The sequence below is a fragment of the Octopus bimaculoides genome, chromosome 4 (genome assembly GCF_001194135.2).
Source record: "Octopus bimaculoides isolate UCB-OBI-ISO-001 chromosome 4, ASM119413v2, whole genome shotgun sequence".
In the NCBI taxonomy this organism is placed as follows: Eukaryota; Metazoa; Mollusca; class Cephalopoda; order Octopoda; family Octopodidae; genus Octopus; species Octopus bimaculoides.
This window is the reverse complement of record NC_068984.1, coordinates 12,384,290-12,398,033: the sequence shown is the minus strand read 5'-3', so window position 1 is coordinate 12,398,033 and position 13,744 is coordinate 12,384,290. Positions and strand designations below refer to the sequence as shown.

Sequence of the window (13,744 nt, the reverse complement as noted above, 5' to 3'; positions counted from 1 at the left end):
AAGAAAAAAAACTATTTTTGATTTGCATTTACCATTCTGAAATAAAAGAGTGATTCTCTGCTAATTGTAGATCCCTCATCATTTGGGGCCCTATATTCCTCTAAAATAGATTCCCACCCAACCTACATGAAAAGAACAAAGCAAAAAGTACTGAAAAGGTCCCTCATTAAGTCTGTTTCTTAATTAAGGAAGGACTAGTAATGTTCCCTATTAAAAAGGAAGTTTTTAAAGTGGTTTAATGTTTTCTCAACCGACCCTTCTGGTTTTTAATAAATCTTTTCAAATCTCATAAAAGATTTCTTTAAAACTTTAAAAATCTCTCACAATTTCGCAAGAAGCAAAAAAAAAAAAACCCCAAAAAAAAACAAATAAATAAATAAAGCTTTAAAAAATTATTAAAAATACAATACAATAAATAAAACAAATAAATAATATAAAAGAAGCAGCATGTGACAAGAGTAGTGATTGATGCTAGTCAACTTGTAGACATCACTGTAGCTTGCACTAGCATGGAGGAGCAGGGCTCAGGAAGCTTGTTGGTTAACCAACCATCTAACAGCACAGGATACAGGGCACGCTACCAAGCATTGAGGACACCTCTACCAGGTTCACAAACTTGTCTAGCCTGCAGCTGAAGTTTCAAACTGCCACATCAGCTTGTGCCGAACAGAATACTGCTGACTGTTACAGTGCCACTGTTGTCAAGACTTTAGAGATGAGAAGAAAGTCTGAAAGTGAAAAAGAAAAAATAATAATAATAATAATAATAATAATAAATAAGGGAAACACTGCAATACACATAAGAAAGAGAATTTAAACAAATCATTAAATACAACAATAACTGAAGAATTTATAATCTATGCTAGAACAGGTTGTTGGTATTCCGTCACTTACGACGACGAGGGTTCCAGTTGATCCAATCAACAGAACGGCCTGCTCGTGAAATTAACGTGTAAGTGGCTGAGCACTCCACAGACACGTGCACCCTTGATGTAGTTCTCGAAGATATTCAGTCAAACCGTCCAACCCATGCCAGCATGGAAAACGGACGTTAAATGATGATGATGATGATGATGATGAATACCTTGGGAGTTCAGTCGTCTCATCATCACCACTTTACCTTCTTTAATTATTCCGACCCACCTTTATATAATGCAGGTTATCTAGCCCCTCTAAATATTCCTTATTATACTTTAGTCTTTCTACACTTCTCTGAGATATATTCCTACTCAATCAAAGAAGTGGAGTTTTCTCTTTTCTTGTAAGTGCTTCACAACCTACAAGACCAGTAGCATGGAAAAAAAATTTTATAAGCATTCAGTACACTGTAAAGTGGTTGGATTTAGGAAGGGCATCCAATGTTGGTGCACACAATACACTCTGTAAAGTGGCTGGCATTATGAAGGGGGCATCCAGCCATAAAAGCCATGCCAAAGCAGACAACTGAGCTTAGTGTAACTCTCCAACATGCCAGCTCCTTTCAAGCCATGCAACCCATACCTGCATGGAAAACGGATGTTAAATGATAAATGGTGGTAATCTTTTTACAATTACAGTAAAGCTAGTCATATGAGGGATAACTTTGGAAATAATTATAACAATACTAGAAGTTAATAACAAAGTAACAGGAAGTCCTTAGAAAGATTAAATACATTATCATACTTGAACAGTTATGTAATTAACCCAGTTATTAGGTTTTTATAAAAGCTACCCCCTAATAAGGTTATAAAGATACAGTTCTATATTTAAAAGATGTGAAATTATGTATATTATTTACATATGACGGATATTTGTCCTCATCTTGTTTGTTGTTAACACAATGTTTCAGCTGATATACCCTCCAGCCTTCATCAGGTATCTTGGGGAAATTTCGAACCTGGGTTCTCATTCCTAAGGTATTTTTTGATATTATTATATTATTATATGCCCATGGGCATGTGGCATAGTGGTTAAGAGCATGGGCTACTAATCCCAAGATTCTGAGTTCGATTCCAAGCAGTGACCTGAACAATAATAATAATAATAATAATATCGAAAAATACCTTAGGAATGAGAACCCAGGTTCGAAATTTCCCCAAGACACCTGAAGAAGGCTGGAGAGTATATCAGCTGAAACATGTTAACAACAAACAAGATGAGGACAAATATCCGTCAAATGTAAATATTGTAAGGCTTATAAAGAGTTAACATAATGAAGAGACTACCGTGGAGATCTGATGAGAGTACTGACCTTTAAAAAATGTTTAAAAGATTTTATGTCCATCACATAGGCCTGGCAGAATTGCTGAAAGAAGAAAATTCATCCAATAAATAAAGTCAGTTAATTTGCAGCCTTCAGATCACAAACTTGAAAATCATGGAAACAAAATAAAAACTCATCGATTAACAACGTATAAAACTGAAACAGTCCAGATACTTACTTGTGTCAGATCTGGGGAAAGTTGAAGTTTTGGAAAATATTCATTTTGTAAATAGTTAATGACTTCATCACCCTGAGGATGGTAAAAAAAAAATTAAAATAGTAAAATAACAAAAATATCAGCTTTCATCATCATCATCATTTAACATTCACTGTCCATGCTGGCATGGGTCGGACAGTTTGACCTGGGCTGACAAGCTAAGGGGCTGCACCAGACTCCAGTCTGATTTGACATGGTTTCTACGGCTGGAAGCCCTTCCTAACGCTAACCACTCCAAGAGTGTAATGGGTGCTTTTACGTGTCACCAGCACAGGTGCCAGTTGCATGACGCCCAGTATCCACCATGATTGTAATTTCACTTGGTTTGATGGGTCTTCTCAAGCACGACAGCATATTGCCAAAGGTCTCGGTCATGTCATTGCCTCCATGAGGCCCAACACTTGAGAGGCGCTTTTTACGTGGCACCAGCACAGATGCCAGTTATGCAACACTGGCATAAGACACACTGCTTCCATGAGGTTCGACGCTCAACAAGTGCTTTTTATGTGCTGCCAGCATGGGTTCCAGATACCTTTGCAAGGCCCAACGCTCAAAAGGTGCTTTGTACATGACAGGTATGCAACACCAGCATCAGCCAGATTGCCTCCGATAAAAAATAACATTATAACTGAAATAACACAATTTATATTTGAATAGAATATAACAATCATCATCTAATGTCAGAAAGAACCCCAAACCATGTGGTTACCAAGCGAGCTTAACTACAAAGCCATGGCTGGATCTAAGTAGCTTTGTTGATTTAATAACTATATTTCCAAAAAGTTACAGGATGGATAAAAGACAACCAGGAGAAGTAACTGAATAAAATCAGTTATGATGATAAACAAAGAGAAAGTTCTAAGATTTAATGACTGTCTGTAATTATATCTCAGGGATATATTATCATAATCAACATTTAACGTCTGTTTTCCATGCTGGTATGGGTTGGACGGCTTGACAGGAACTGGCATGGCCAAGGGCCACATCAGGTTCCATAGTCTGTTTTGGCTTGGATTCTACAGATGGATGCCCTTCCTAACACCAACCACTCCAGAGAATGTACTAAGTGCCTTTTACATGGCACCGACCCTTTTGTTATCATATTGCTCTTAAAATACACTGCCTTTGTTGCAATCAATTTAAAAAATAATGAAGAATTTAGTACATAACCGTTATTATTAAGCTGGTGTTTGGAATATAATTGATATGAAATCTCAATGGAAGATTTTAATTTAGTTCATCTTAAAACAGGGAAGTTGGCATCATACAGCAGGGGGTGACTCAAGCAGTTTGGTATCAAAAGAGTTAAGTCAATATTTTAACAAACATGTCTAGAAACAGGACTTCATTTTTCTTTCTGAACATTACTATTTGTAAAACTTACCCTTTTATCAAGAATACATTTCAAACATTGTGCACTCTCTCCCAAAGCCTGGAACAAAGAATATATCAAAGATATACATTCTGAAACCAAATGGGAAGTTCAATATATAAAATACAAAAAACGTATACGTATTTGTCAACAAAAAAGAGACCGATAGATTCAACCTAGCTTTATATAAATTCATTGCTCAAATTACTAAAACAACCACATGTTCATTAATAACCATTTTCTTCAGAAAGGATACCAGCTAGTTTTGAAAATCTAAAACAATTTTTAAAAAAGAATAAAAAGTTTTGAATGGTACAACAATGCACTAAGAATATCTGAAGAAGGAATTGTATTCCGAAATATCATCGGACTATGGTTAACTAAATTACAACAGGTATATAGTCCATTTTTTGTATTATAGTGCATTGTTGCACCATTCAAAACTTTTTATTCTTTACAAACAATACACAATACTTCAAGCAAACTACAATACTCTCCGATTTTTTAAAAATGTTTGACAGCTTTCTAATCCCTAAAAATCTTAAAGCAAGCCTATATAGAAAGTTGGGGTTTTTTAAAGTTAATGATTGATCCAGTTTATGCAGGGAACGTTAAAATCCTCATTTAGAATAATTATGCAAGGAGGAAAAAAAATTAGTCAACCAGTAATATTTTAATTATTTCAACAAGTAGGGAAGACAACTCCACAGAGGTCTCCATTGTATGATTATATTAAGAAAGCAGAGACTTCAGGATTCTTGCCACCGGCATGAGGGCCAGTCCGGCAGTACTGGCAACGGCCACACACAAATGGTGTTTTTTTAACGTGCCAATAATCAGCATTTCATGCCTGCTTTCTGTGCTGGTACGGACTGGACAGGTCATTAGTCACCACCTTCCTAAACAGGTTGAAGAACCATGTCATGGTCATACATTTCCTTTTTGGCTGGATTTCTACAGCTGGATGCCTTTCCTGTCACCAACTACTTTATAGAGTGGACTGGATGCATTGTATTGTGGCAGCCAGCACTAGACATGTCTTTTGTTTGACAAAACTAAAAGACTCCCTTTGACCCCTCATTATTTCTGCCACTCATTTGTCAATCACCTTAGTGATTAATGATCACTGTGGCACTAGTGAAGTTGCTTTGCATCTCATAAGACTAAAAAGTCCCTACTATTCTATAATGTCATCCAAGAGAAAACCCAAAAAGACAGAGAGACAGCAACAATAGAAGACCCAGGATGGGTGAGGGAAGGAAGTTGAATAAAATACATTTAAAAATATTTTTAAAAAACGATAAATAAAAATCAATCAAATTGCAACTTACAATAACAGTTTGAGCATCATTTAAATCAAAGGCTGGTTTCATAGGAGTTAAGATACAAGCAGGTACAACACTTTGATAAACAAATTCCTCAAATCCAACCAGTCCGTTCTCACCACCTGCAAAACAGAATAAAGTCTATTAATGAAGTCCTCTTCAAAACAAATTTTTGAAAACTACTTTACAAATCCTTAAATATATTTTTATGATTTCCAAATTTCTTTTCAACTGCAACCCACCAATTTTCAACATTCCACTTAGTAACTCGTTTAGTACAAACTTGCAATCACCTGGATTACCTACCAAGTGTTTTAAACAGTGCCATGTAAAAAGCACCAGTGTTGGTGCCACATAAAAAGCAACCAGAGTACACAGAAAAGTGGTTGGTGCTAGGAAAAGCATCCAAGCTGTAGAAACCATACCAAAGCAGAAAACTGAAGCTGGTGTAACTCCCCAGTTTACCTGGCTCCTGCCAAACTACCCAACCCATGCCAGTGTGGAAGTCAGACATGATGATTTACAAAGACCAACATCATCATTTAACATCCGTTGTCCATGCTGGCATGGGTTAGAGAGTTTGACCAGGGCTGGTAAGCTGGGAGGCTGCACCAGACTCCAGTCTGATTTGACATGGTTTTCTACAGTTGGATGCCCTTCCTAACGCCAATAACCCTTTATGAAAAAAAGACTTAAATTGTAATATTTTCCTTCATCCTTTTCATGATAGTTACTCAACCTTACTTATTCTAATAATATTCTCCAAACAAGTGCCACCTTTCATTACACTAGATCATTGCTTGTACCAATAAAATGGTTATCCTTTAAGGATGCTGCTGGCACCCATCTCTATCGGTGGACAATAGCAAGAAACTTTCAGATCACTATGTGTCAACCAAATTTTTATTCACAAGTGTTACCATGCTTGCTTCCCAACCACATGGTCTTAGGTTCAGTCCCACTGTGTAACACACATTGGGCAATTTATCTTCTACTATAGTCTTGGGCCAACCAAAGCCTTGTGAGAGCATCTGATTGGCAGAAACTGAAAGAAACCCATTGTATGTGTGTATATATATGTGTGAGTGTGTGTGTGTCCACTACCACCACCACCACCACCACCACCACTTGATAACTGTTGATGTGTTTACATCCCCTAACTTAGCAGTTCAGTAAAAGAGACTGACAGAATAAGTGCCAGGCTTAAAAAAAAAAAACTGGGGTCAATTCATTTGACTAAAAATTCTTCAAGGCAGTGCCCCAGCATGGCCACAATCTAATGAGTGAAAAAAGTGAAAGATAAAAGCTGTAACACTGAAAATGTCTAATACTTACACCATACTTCAATCAGTCTTTTTAAAATTCCAAAACAGATTTTTTGAATCTAGAAAATATAAAAAACAAAAAAATGAATAACAGAAACAAAAAACGTTTTAAGAACATGTTATAAAAAACCGAAATCAAATAGTAAGCGCAAATATTTTATATGATCATATATATATGTCATCATCGTCGTTTAACATCCGCTTTCCATGCTAGCATGGGCTGGACAGTTTGATTAAGGGCTGGCAAGCCAGATGGCTGTACTAGGAACCAATCTGATCTGCCAATGTTTCTACAGCTGGATGCCCTTCCTAACACCAACCACTCCGAGAATGTAATGGGTGCTTTTTACATGCCACGGGCATGAGGACCAGTCAGGCAGCACTGGCATTGACTATGCTTGAATGGGTTTTTTTTTTACATGCCACACTCGAATGGTACTTTTTACGTGCCACCGGCACAGAACCAGTCAGGCGGCACTAGCAAAACCCACACTCAAATGGCACTTTTTACGTGCCACTGGCACAGAAGCCAGTTAAGCCATACCTGTGCTTATTAATTTAATGCTAAGTTCACTTCCCAGCCAAGTAATTTTGTATTCAGTCCCACTGCTTGGTATCTTAAGCAAGTGCCTAATACTATAGCGTTGGGCTGACCAATGCCTTGTGTGTGAATCTAAAACACAAATTGTGGAAGCCTGTCATATGTTTGAGTGTGTATCTTGGTTTGTTTGCATCACCATCACGTTGCAGTTAAGCAAAGAGAGTCTGAGAGAATAAATATCAGACCCCTTTCATTACCGTATTTATTTTGAGAAGGTCTGTGTTACTTTCAATTGATTTTAAATATAAAAGAAGAATTTAGTAAAATAACTTTGTTATCATTAAGCTGGTGTTTGGAACATAAATTGTTGCTAAGGTTTGGTGGAAGATTTTAATTCAGAACTTATGAAAACAAGACATTTGTACTCATAACCAGAGGCGGTTTCAACAGGGTTGGTAATGAAAGGGTTCAGTACTGGAGATGGTTTGATGACGAAAAGACCCCTTCAAGGCTGCTATCCAATGACTGAAACAAGTGAAGGAAGTTACATTTGAGATTACCAAACAGTACTTACCTGGGGATCAGGATTATTGCAAGCCCCTTCAACAATGGTCATTAAAACCTGATGGAAGTTTGCAGCCTCTGTATGAATAACAAAAGTTTCAGAATCAATTCAACAATCAAAGATTAACAACAGATTCAGCAATCCTTCATTTGCACATAAATCATAATGAATAAAGTGATTTGAGTTAAAAGAGTGGGGAATCGTAGTTTTTATATTCCTAGATGCATATATAAACACTATTATTATTATTATTATTATTAGGGTGGCGAGCTGGCAGAATTGTTAGCACACAAAATACTTAGCGGCATTTCGTTCACCGTTACATTCAGAGTTCAAATTCCACTAAGGTTGACTTTGCCTTTCATCCGTTCAAGGTCGATGAAATAAGGACCATTCAAGCACTGAGTCGATGTAATTGACAAGTCCCTTCCCCTGAAATTTCAGGTCTTGTGCCTATGGTAGAAAGGATTCATCATCATCATTTAACGTCCGCTTTCCATGCTAGCATGGGTTGGACGGTTTAACTGAGAACTGGCAAGCCAGAAGGCTGCACCAGGCTCCAATCTGATCTGACAAAGTTTCTACAGCTGGATGCCCTTCCTAATGCCAACCACTCCGAGAGTGTAGTGGGTGCTTTTACATGCCACTGGCATAGGAGCCAGTCAAGTGGCACTGGCATTGATCACATTCGGATGGTGCTTTCTATATGCCACCGGTACAGGAGCCATTCAGACAGCATTGGCATTGACCACTTTCAAATGGTGCTTGCCAGTCAGGCGACACTGGCATCAGCCACAACTACAATTTTCATTATGATTTCGATCTTGATTTGATTATTTTACATATTATATATGGCAATTTTCTTTCTCCGTCTTCCCTTCTTTGGACTTTTCCTATATTTCTGATGAAGAGCTCTGCTCGAAACATGAAATCCTCTTTCTTTTCTTTCCTTTCCCGAGCGTCCAATAACACTGTACTTATTCCACATCCTCGCATTGTTATTTTTTCTTGCTTGTTCATGTTTGGATTGACAATATATATATATACACACATACACATGCGCATACATGACAGATTTCTTTCAATTTGTCTACCAGATTCACTCACAAGGAAGTGGTCAGCCCGTGGCTATTGTAGAAGACACTTGCCCAAGGTGCCACACAGTAGGACTGAACCCAAGACCATGTGGTTGGGAAGCAAACTTCTTGCCACACCTGCTATTACGATCTGTATTAAAATCCTGCAAAATCAACCATTTGGTTGCTAGATCCACCAGAGGCCAAATTCCCTTCAAATCTTACCCATCTAAAACAAGAAGTGTGTATTGGATAATGTAATACAAGACACCATCACAAAGGTGGGATGCTCGTAATTAACTAGAGATGTGTTTGATCAACCCTGACCTGGGGTTAAACAATAACAACATGAATAACAAAATGGTTACCTTGATCTTGTATGACTTCATGAACATTGTTGCTGACAATACAAGCCAGAAACTGGAAATAACTTTTCTGAAGTAATCTCTTCTCGTTAGCTGTCACCTGATCGTATTCATCTTGAGGAATTGATAACACTCTATATATGGTTTGTACAAAAGGACAGAACATCTCCCTGAGGAATGGACTAATTGTTTTCTGAAATAAATCAAAAATACTAAGTAAATAACAAATCATATTAATATTACTAGCAAGAAGAGGATTATTTAACACTTTTTCATACCAACCCATTTAAGAATGCCACTGGGTCTGTGATATAAATTTAGTTTTGAAGTGATCTAAAAACTTTCCATTGTAATTTTGTTAATTTATGTACCAAATACCAACATAATGATAATTGTTGTTTTACTAAACTCTTCGTTATTGTTCAAAATTAATTGAAATAAAGGCAATATATTTCAATAGAAATCATCATCATCATCATCATTGTTTAACGTCTGCTTTCCATGCTAGCATGGGTTGGATGATTTGACAGAAGACTGGCGAACCAGATGGCTGCACCAGGTTCCAATCTGATCTGGCAGAGTTTCTACAGCTGGATGCCCTTGCCAACACCAACCACTCCGAGAGTGTAGTGGGTGCTTTTACGTGCCACCAGCACAAGGGCCAGTCACACGGTACTGGCAACGGCCACGCTCAACAAGTTGTTTTTTACGTGCCACCTGCACAGGAGTCAGTCCAGCGGCACAGGCAACGACCTATGGCAGAAAAGTGTTAATCTGCATTAAACAAGTTCAAAATGCCAATACTTTTATTCCTCACCTACAAATTAACTAATCCCAACTTATTTTAGCACCCCTTCATATTAACTACACCAATCTTTATCTGATCATTTGTTTTTAATAAGCAGTAAAGAAACCTGCATGGTTAAACCTTCAGCATTTAACTGGCTATATGCAGACCAAATAGTGTCCAAACTATCCAGATCCAACATCTCACACCTAGCCTATACTGTCGTTCTAAAAATAGTCACATCATCAAAATCTCAAAGCAACAAGATGATGAATGATTAATTGGATAAATAAGCATTACATTTGTTAGAGTAATCTCAAGCTAAAAGAGTTAATCAAAAGGCAGAAATAATCATCATCATTCAAACGGCCACTTTTCCATGGGTCATATTTACTACCAGATGCCCTTCCTGTCATCAACCTCACTTGATTCCAAGCAAAGTGATATTTCCATGACCAGACAGGTTTTCATGAGAGATTTTTCATGGAAGATTGGAAACGAATAACACTGCTTATATGACAGTAACACAATATCAAGACAAGGACACACATACACACAACATGTTTCCTTCTATTCTCATCTACTGAACCCACTCACAAGGTTTTGGTTAACCTTGGACTACAGTACAAGACACCTGCCCAAGATGCCATGCAGTGGGACTAAAGCCAAAGATAGCATGGTTGAGAAGAAAACTTCTTAAACACACAGACAGCACCCAGAAGTCATGAGAAAGATTAAATCTCTAATTATGCTCAGACAAATATGTAATTAACCAGTCATTAGGTTTTAATTAAAGTTACCACTTACTTTGAACTTCATGATGAGTTGTGTCATTAGTGGAATGAAATCATGGAGTTCTTTGGCATCAGGTTGTTGCAGCAGGTTTTCAAGAATAACAGGAATAAAAGGGAAAATTTCTTCCTCCAAACAAACCACCATTCGATGTAGGTATTGCCTTACACCAGAGCGTATGAGTTGTCTCTGTACAGGACATTTGAAACCTTGTAGAAAGATTTTCAAAGCTTCAGTGAAAGCATCCACACAACCACACTGTTTCATAGTTTGCTGGTTAGAAAAGCCTTTGCTTATTCGACTGAAAAATAATAATAAAAAAAAAACGAGGTGAAAGTGAGGCAGTGACAAGGCTTCTTCCCCCACACACCTATATCCCTGAACACATCATCATTGTTTTAATGTCTACTTTTTTTATGCTTGCATGACTCCGACAAGAGTTTGTTGGTTTGTTGGATCAGTGTTTTTATGGCCAGATGCCCTTCCTTTTGTCACCCACCTCGTTTCCAAGTGAGGCAATAATCTCCCAACCGATCAAACAACAACCAGCCCAGACACGCTTTTATATTGGACTGTAAAGCAAACGAGTCAGGAAGTCATTGTTTTACAAACCAATGACAGCAAGAAAAATACAAATTCACACAAACACACATACAGGCTTCTTTCAGTTTCTACCAACCAAATCCATTCACAACGCTATGGTTGGTCCAGTGGTATAGTACAAGACACTTGCCCAAGGTTCTACAATTGGAACCAAAGCCACATGGTTGTGAAACAAACTTTTTAACCACAAAACCAATAATTTTCAACAGTTTGACATGTATACGACACGAAACCAATTATCATAAATTTAGTTTAAGTGTTAGAGTCTGTAAAATTTACAAGCATTCTAAACCAATAAAGTTAGAGATAGCTAATAAGTGACATATTGTTTTTTTTTTAATTATGTTCAATGCCTTACCTAGCAAAACTGATAGCATTATTAATGCAACAAGCATAATTTTCTTGGTTTTCTTCATTCCCTTCTGTGCAAAGTTTGGCCAGCATCGTCTCAAACTTTGACACTATAGGAGCTAACAGCTTTTGTATTAGAATCCGCTTTCGCTAGAAAAAGAAAAATAATTTGTTAAATAATAATTTTTGGGTTTTTTTTTTTAAATAAAATATAATCAGGTACAAAGGAAGGACAATGAATGCTCTGTTTCTTATCAACCACAGTTCTGTTTCATTATTTAACATCTGTATTCCACAAGCTGGAAGAATCTGTCAAACCAGAGGTCTGCAATACGCTCTAATTGTCTGCTTTGACAGTTTCTTTACTCAGATGCCCTTCCAAACTCCAACCACTTTTATCATCGCACCAGCAGTGCGAGTGATGTCACCATGTAATTCCCCAGATTAAAGACGCTTCTCAATTGAATGAAAGCATAGTAGAGAAGGAGGCAGTTTTATTCTAGGAGTTGAAAGGTTAATGCATGAAAAAGGGACAGAAACAGCTTGTTGCAGAAGATATATACATGGCTATTTCCATAATACAAGGGTGGTAAGAGGGAGTAATCTGGATGGAGCTGGAAAGAAATTAAAAATCTCATTCATCATAATTTAACATCAATTTTCCATGCTGGCATGGGTTAGACAGTTTAACAGGAGCTAGTAAGTTGGAGAGCTGCACCAAGATCCAGTTGTCTGTTTTGGCATGGTTTTTATGGCTGGATGCCCCCTTCCTAACGCCAACCACTTTACATGCCGTTTATGTGACACCAGCACAGAGGCTTTATACATGGCACCAACATGGGTGCTTTATATGTGGCACTGTTGATGTTCTATATTTAATCATTTCTTTGTTCACTTATTACAAACTGAATTAATAAAATGGAAAGGTTACAATGACAACATGATAATACAGGGTGTTCAATAAGAATCTCCACAGTAAGTATTTTATAGCGAAATAAACATTTATAAGATGGCATAAGACTACCAAAGAATATATTAGACTTTACAAGACTTTAAATAACTTTATAAAAGGTGTTGAAAGTGTCGTCCTTCATTTTCAATACATAAGTTGACTCTTCTACACACGTTTTGAAATATGTCTTGGAGAAGAAAATTCACTGCAGAGAAACTTTCTGAACACCCTGTAGTTAACAAGACTTTGTTCTCTCGTACATGTATCTTTTAAGGTAGGGGTTCGAGATAAAAGGCAAAGAAAACAAATAAAATGTAGGTGAATCTACCTCCGGTGGGAAATTACTTGCAACAATGAGTATACCAACTGTTTCATAAATAAAAAGTTGGTCATCACAACTCAACAGTTGCTGAATGCAGCCATTCTCTGGGGAATGCAACACAAGCATATCAGTAATTTGCTTTAAAATGTGTTCCAAATAATCCTGCAGATGAGCTCTAAAAAAGAAACAAAAAAAAAATGGATATAAAAATATATTTGGAAAAAAACAAAAAAAAATTACTTCTGAAATTTATCAGGATTTTTATTTTCACAGAAATTACTTTACTGAAACTATTGAACATAATAATTTAGAAACTTCAAGTGATGTGAAATAATTTGTTTTTGATGACTGGAACTCTAAGAAGATAAAGTTATAAATGACAGGGTGCAAATATAACTTTCAACACATAAAGCCTTTGACTTTTTCTATCCAAAAAGGGCTGGTTTAACCCAGTCTAGCTTCATCTATTTGACATTCCAGTTCGATTAAGTTAGTAATGCTGCACCACATCAACAAACAAATGAGCTGAAAAAGTTAGTGGTAACAGATAGGTCCAATGTTTACAGATCAGTTTGGGTTCGTGCCAGGTAAAAGCACTACTGATGCCTTATTTCTAGTGAGACAGTTGCAGGAGAAATACCTAGCTAAGGATAAACCTCTGTACCTGGCTTTCGTTGATATGGAGAAAGCCTTTGACAGGGTCCCCCGATCCCTTATCTGGTGGTCAATGAGGAAACTTGGGATAGAAGAATGGTTAGTGAGAGCTGTGCGAGCCATGTACAGAGATGCTGCCAGTAAGGTGAGGGTTGGAAATGAGTACAGCAATGAATTCCGGGTAGAGGTAGGGGTCCACCAAGGTTCCGTCCTCAGCCCCCTATTATTTACCATAGTCCTCCAGGCAATCACAGA

At 37.3% G+C, this 13,744-nt stretch overlaps 1 protein-coding gene across 1 annotated transcript in view; it reads right to left on the bottom strand.

Moving 5' to 3' along the window:
- Window positions 1-6: 6 nt before the first annotated feature.
- LOC106883502 (exportin-T) overlaps window positions 7-13,744 on the bottom strand; it is a 56,836-nt gene continuing 43,098 nt past the window's right edge. Inside the window, exons 15-25 of the mRNA XM_052967618.1 lie at window positions 12,842-13,010; window positions 11,569-11,711; window positions 10,623-10,908; window positions 9,032-9,221; window positions 7,597-7,664; window positions 6,492-6,540; window positions 5,163-5,278; window positions 3,844-3,891; window positions 2,421-2,492; window positions 2,231-2,284; window positions 7-728 (exon numbers count right to left, since the gene is read on the bottom strand). Of these exons, the coding sequence (XP_052823578.1) occupies window positions 702-728; window positions 2,231-2,284; window positions 2,421-2,492; window positions 3,844-3,891; window positions 5,163-5,278; window positions 6,492-6,540; window positions 7,597-7,664; window positions 9,032-9,221; window positions 10,623-10,908; window positions 11,569-11,711; window positions 12,842-13,010 (1,222 nt within the window). The 3' untranslated portion in view covers window positions 7-701. The remainder of the gene's footprint in view (window positions 729-2,230; window positions 2,285-2,420; window positions 2,493-3,843; window positions 3,892-5,162; window positions 5,279-6,491; window positions 6,541-7,596; window positions 7,665-9,031; window positions 9,222-10,622; window positions 10,909-11,568; window positions 11,712-12,841; window positions 13,011-13,744) is intronic.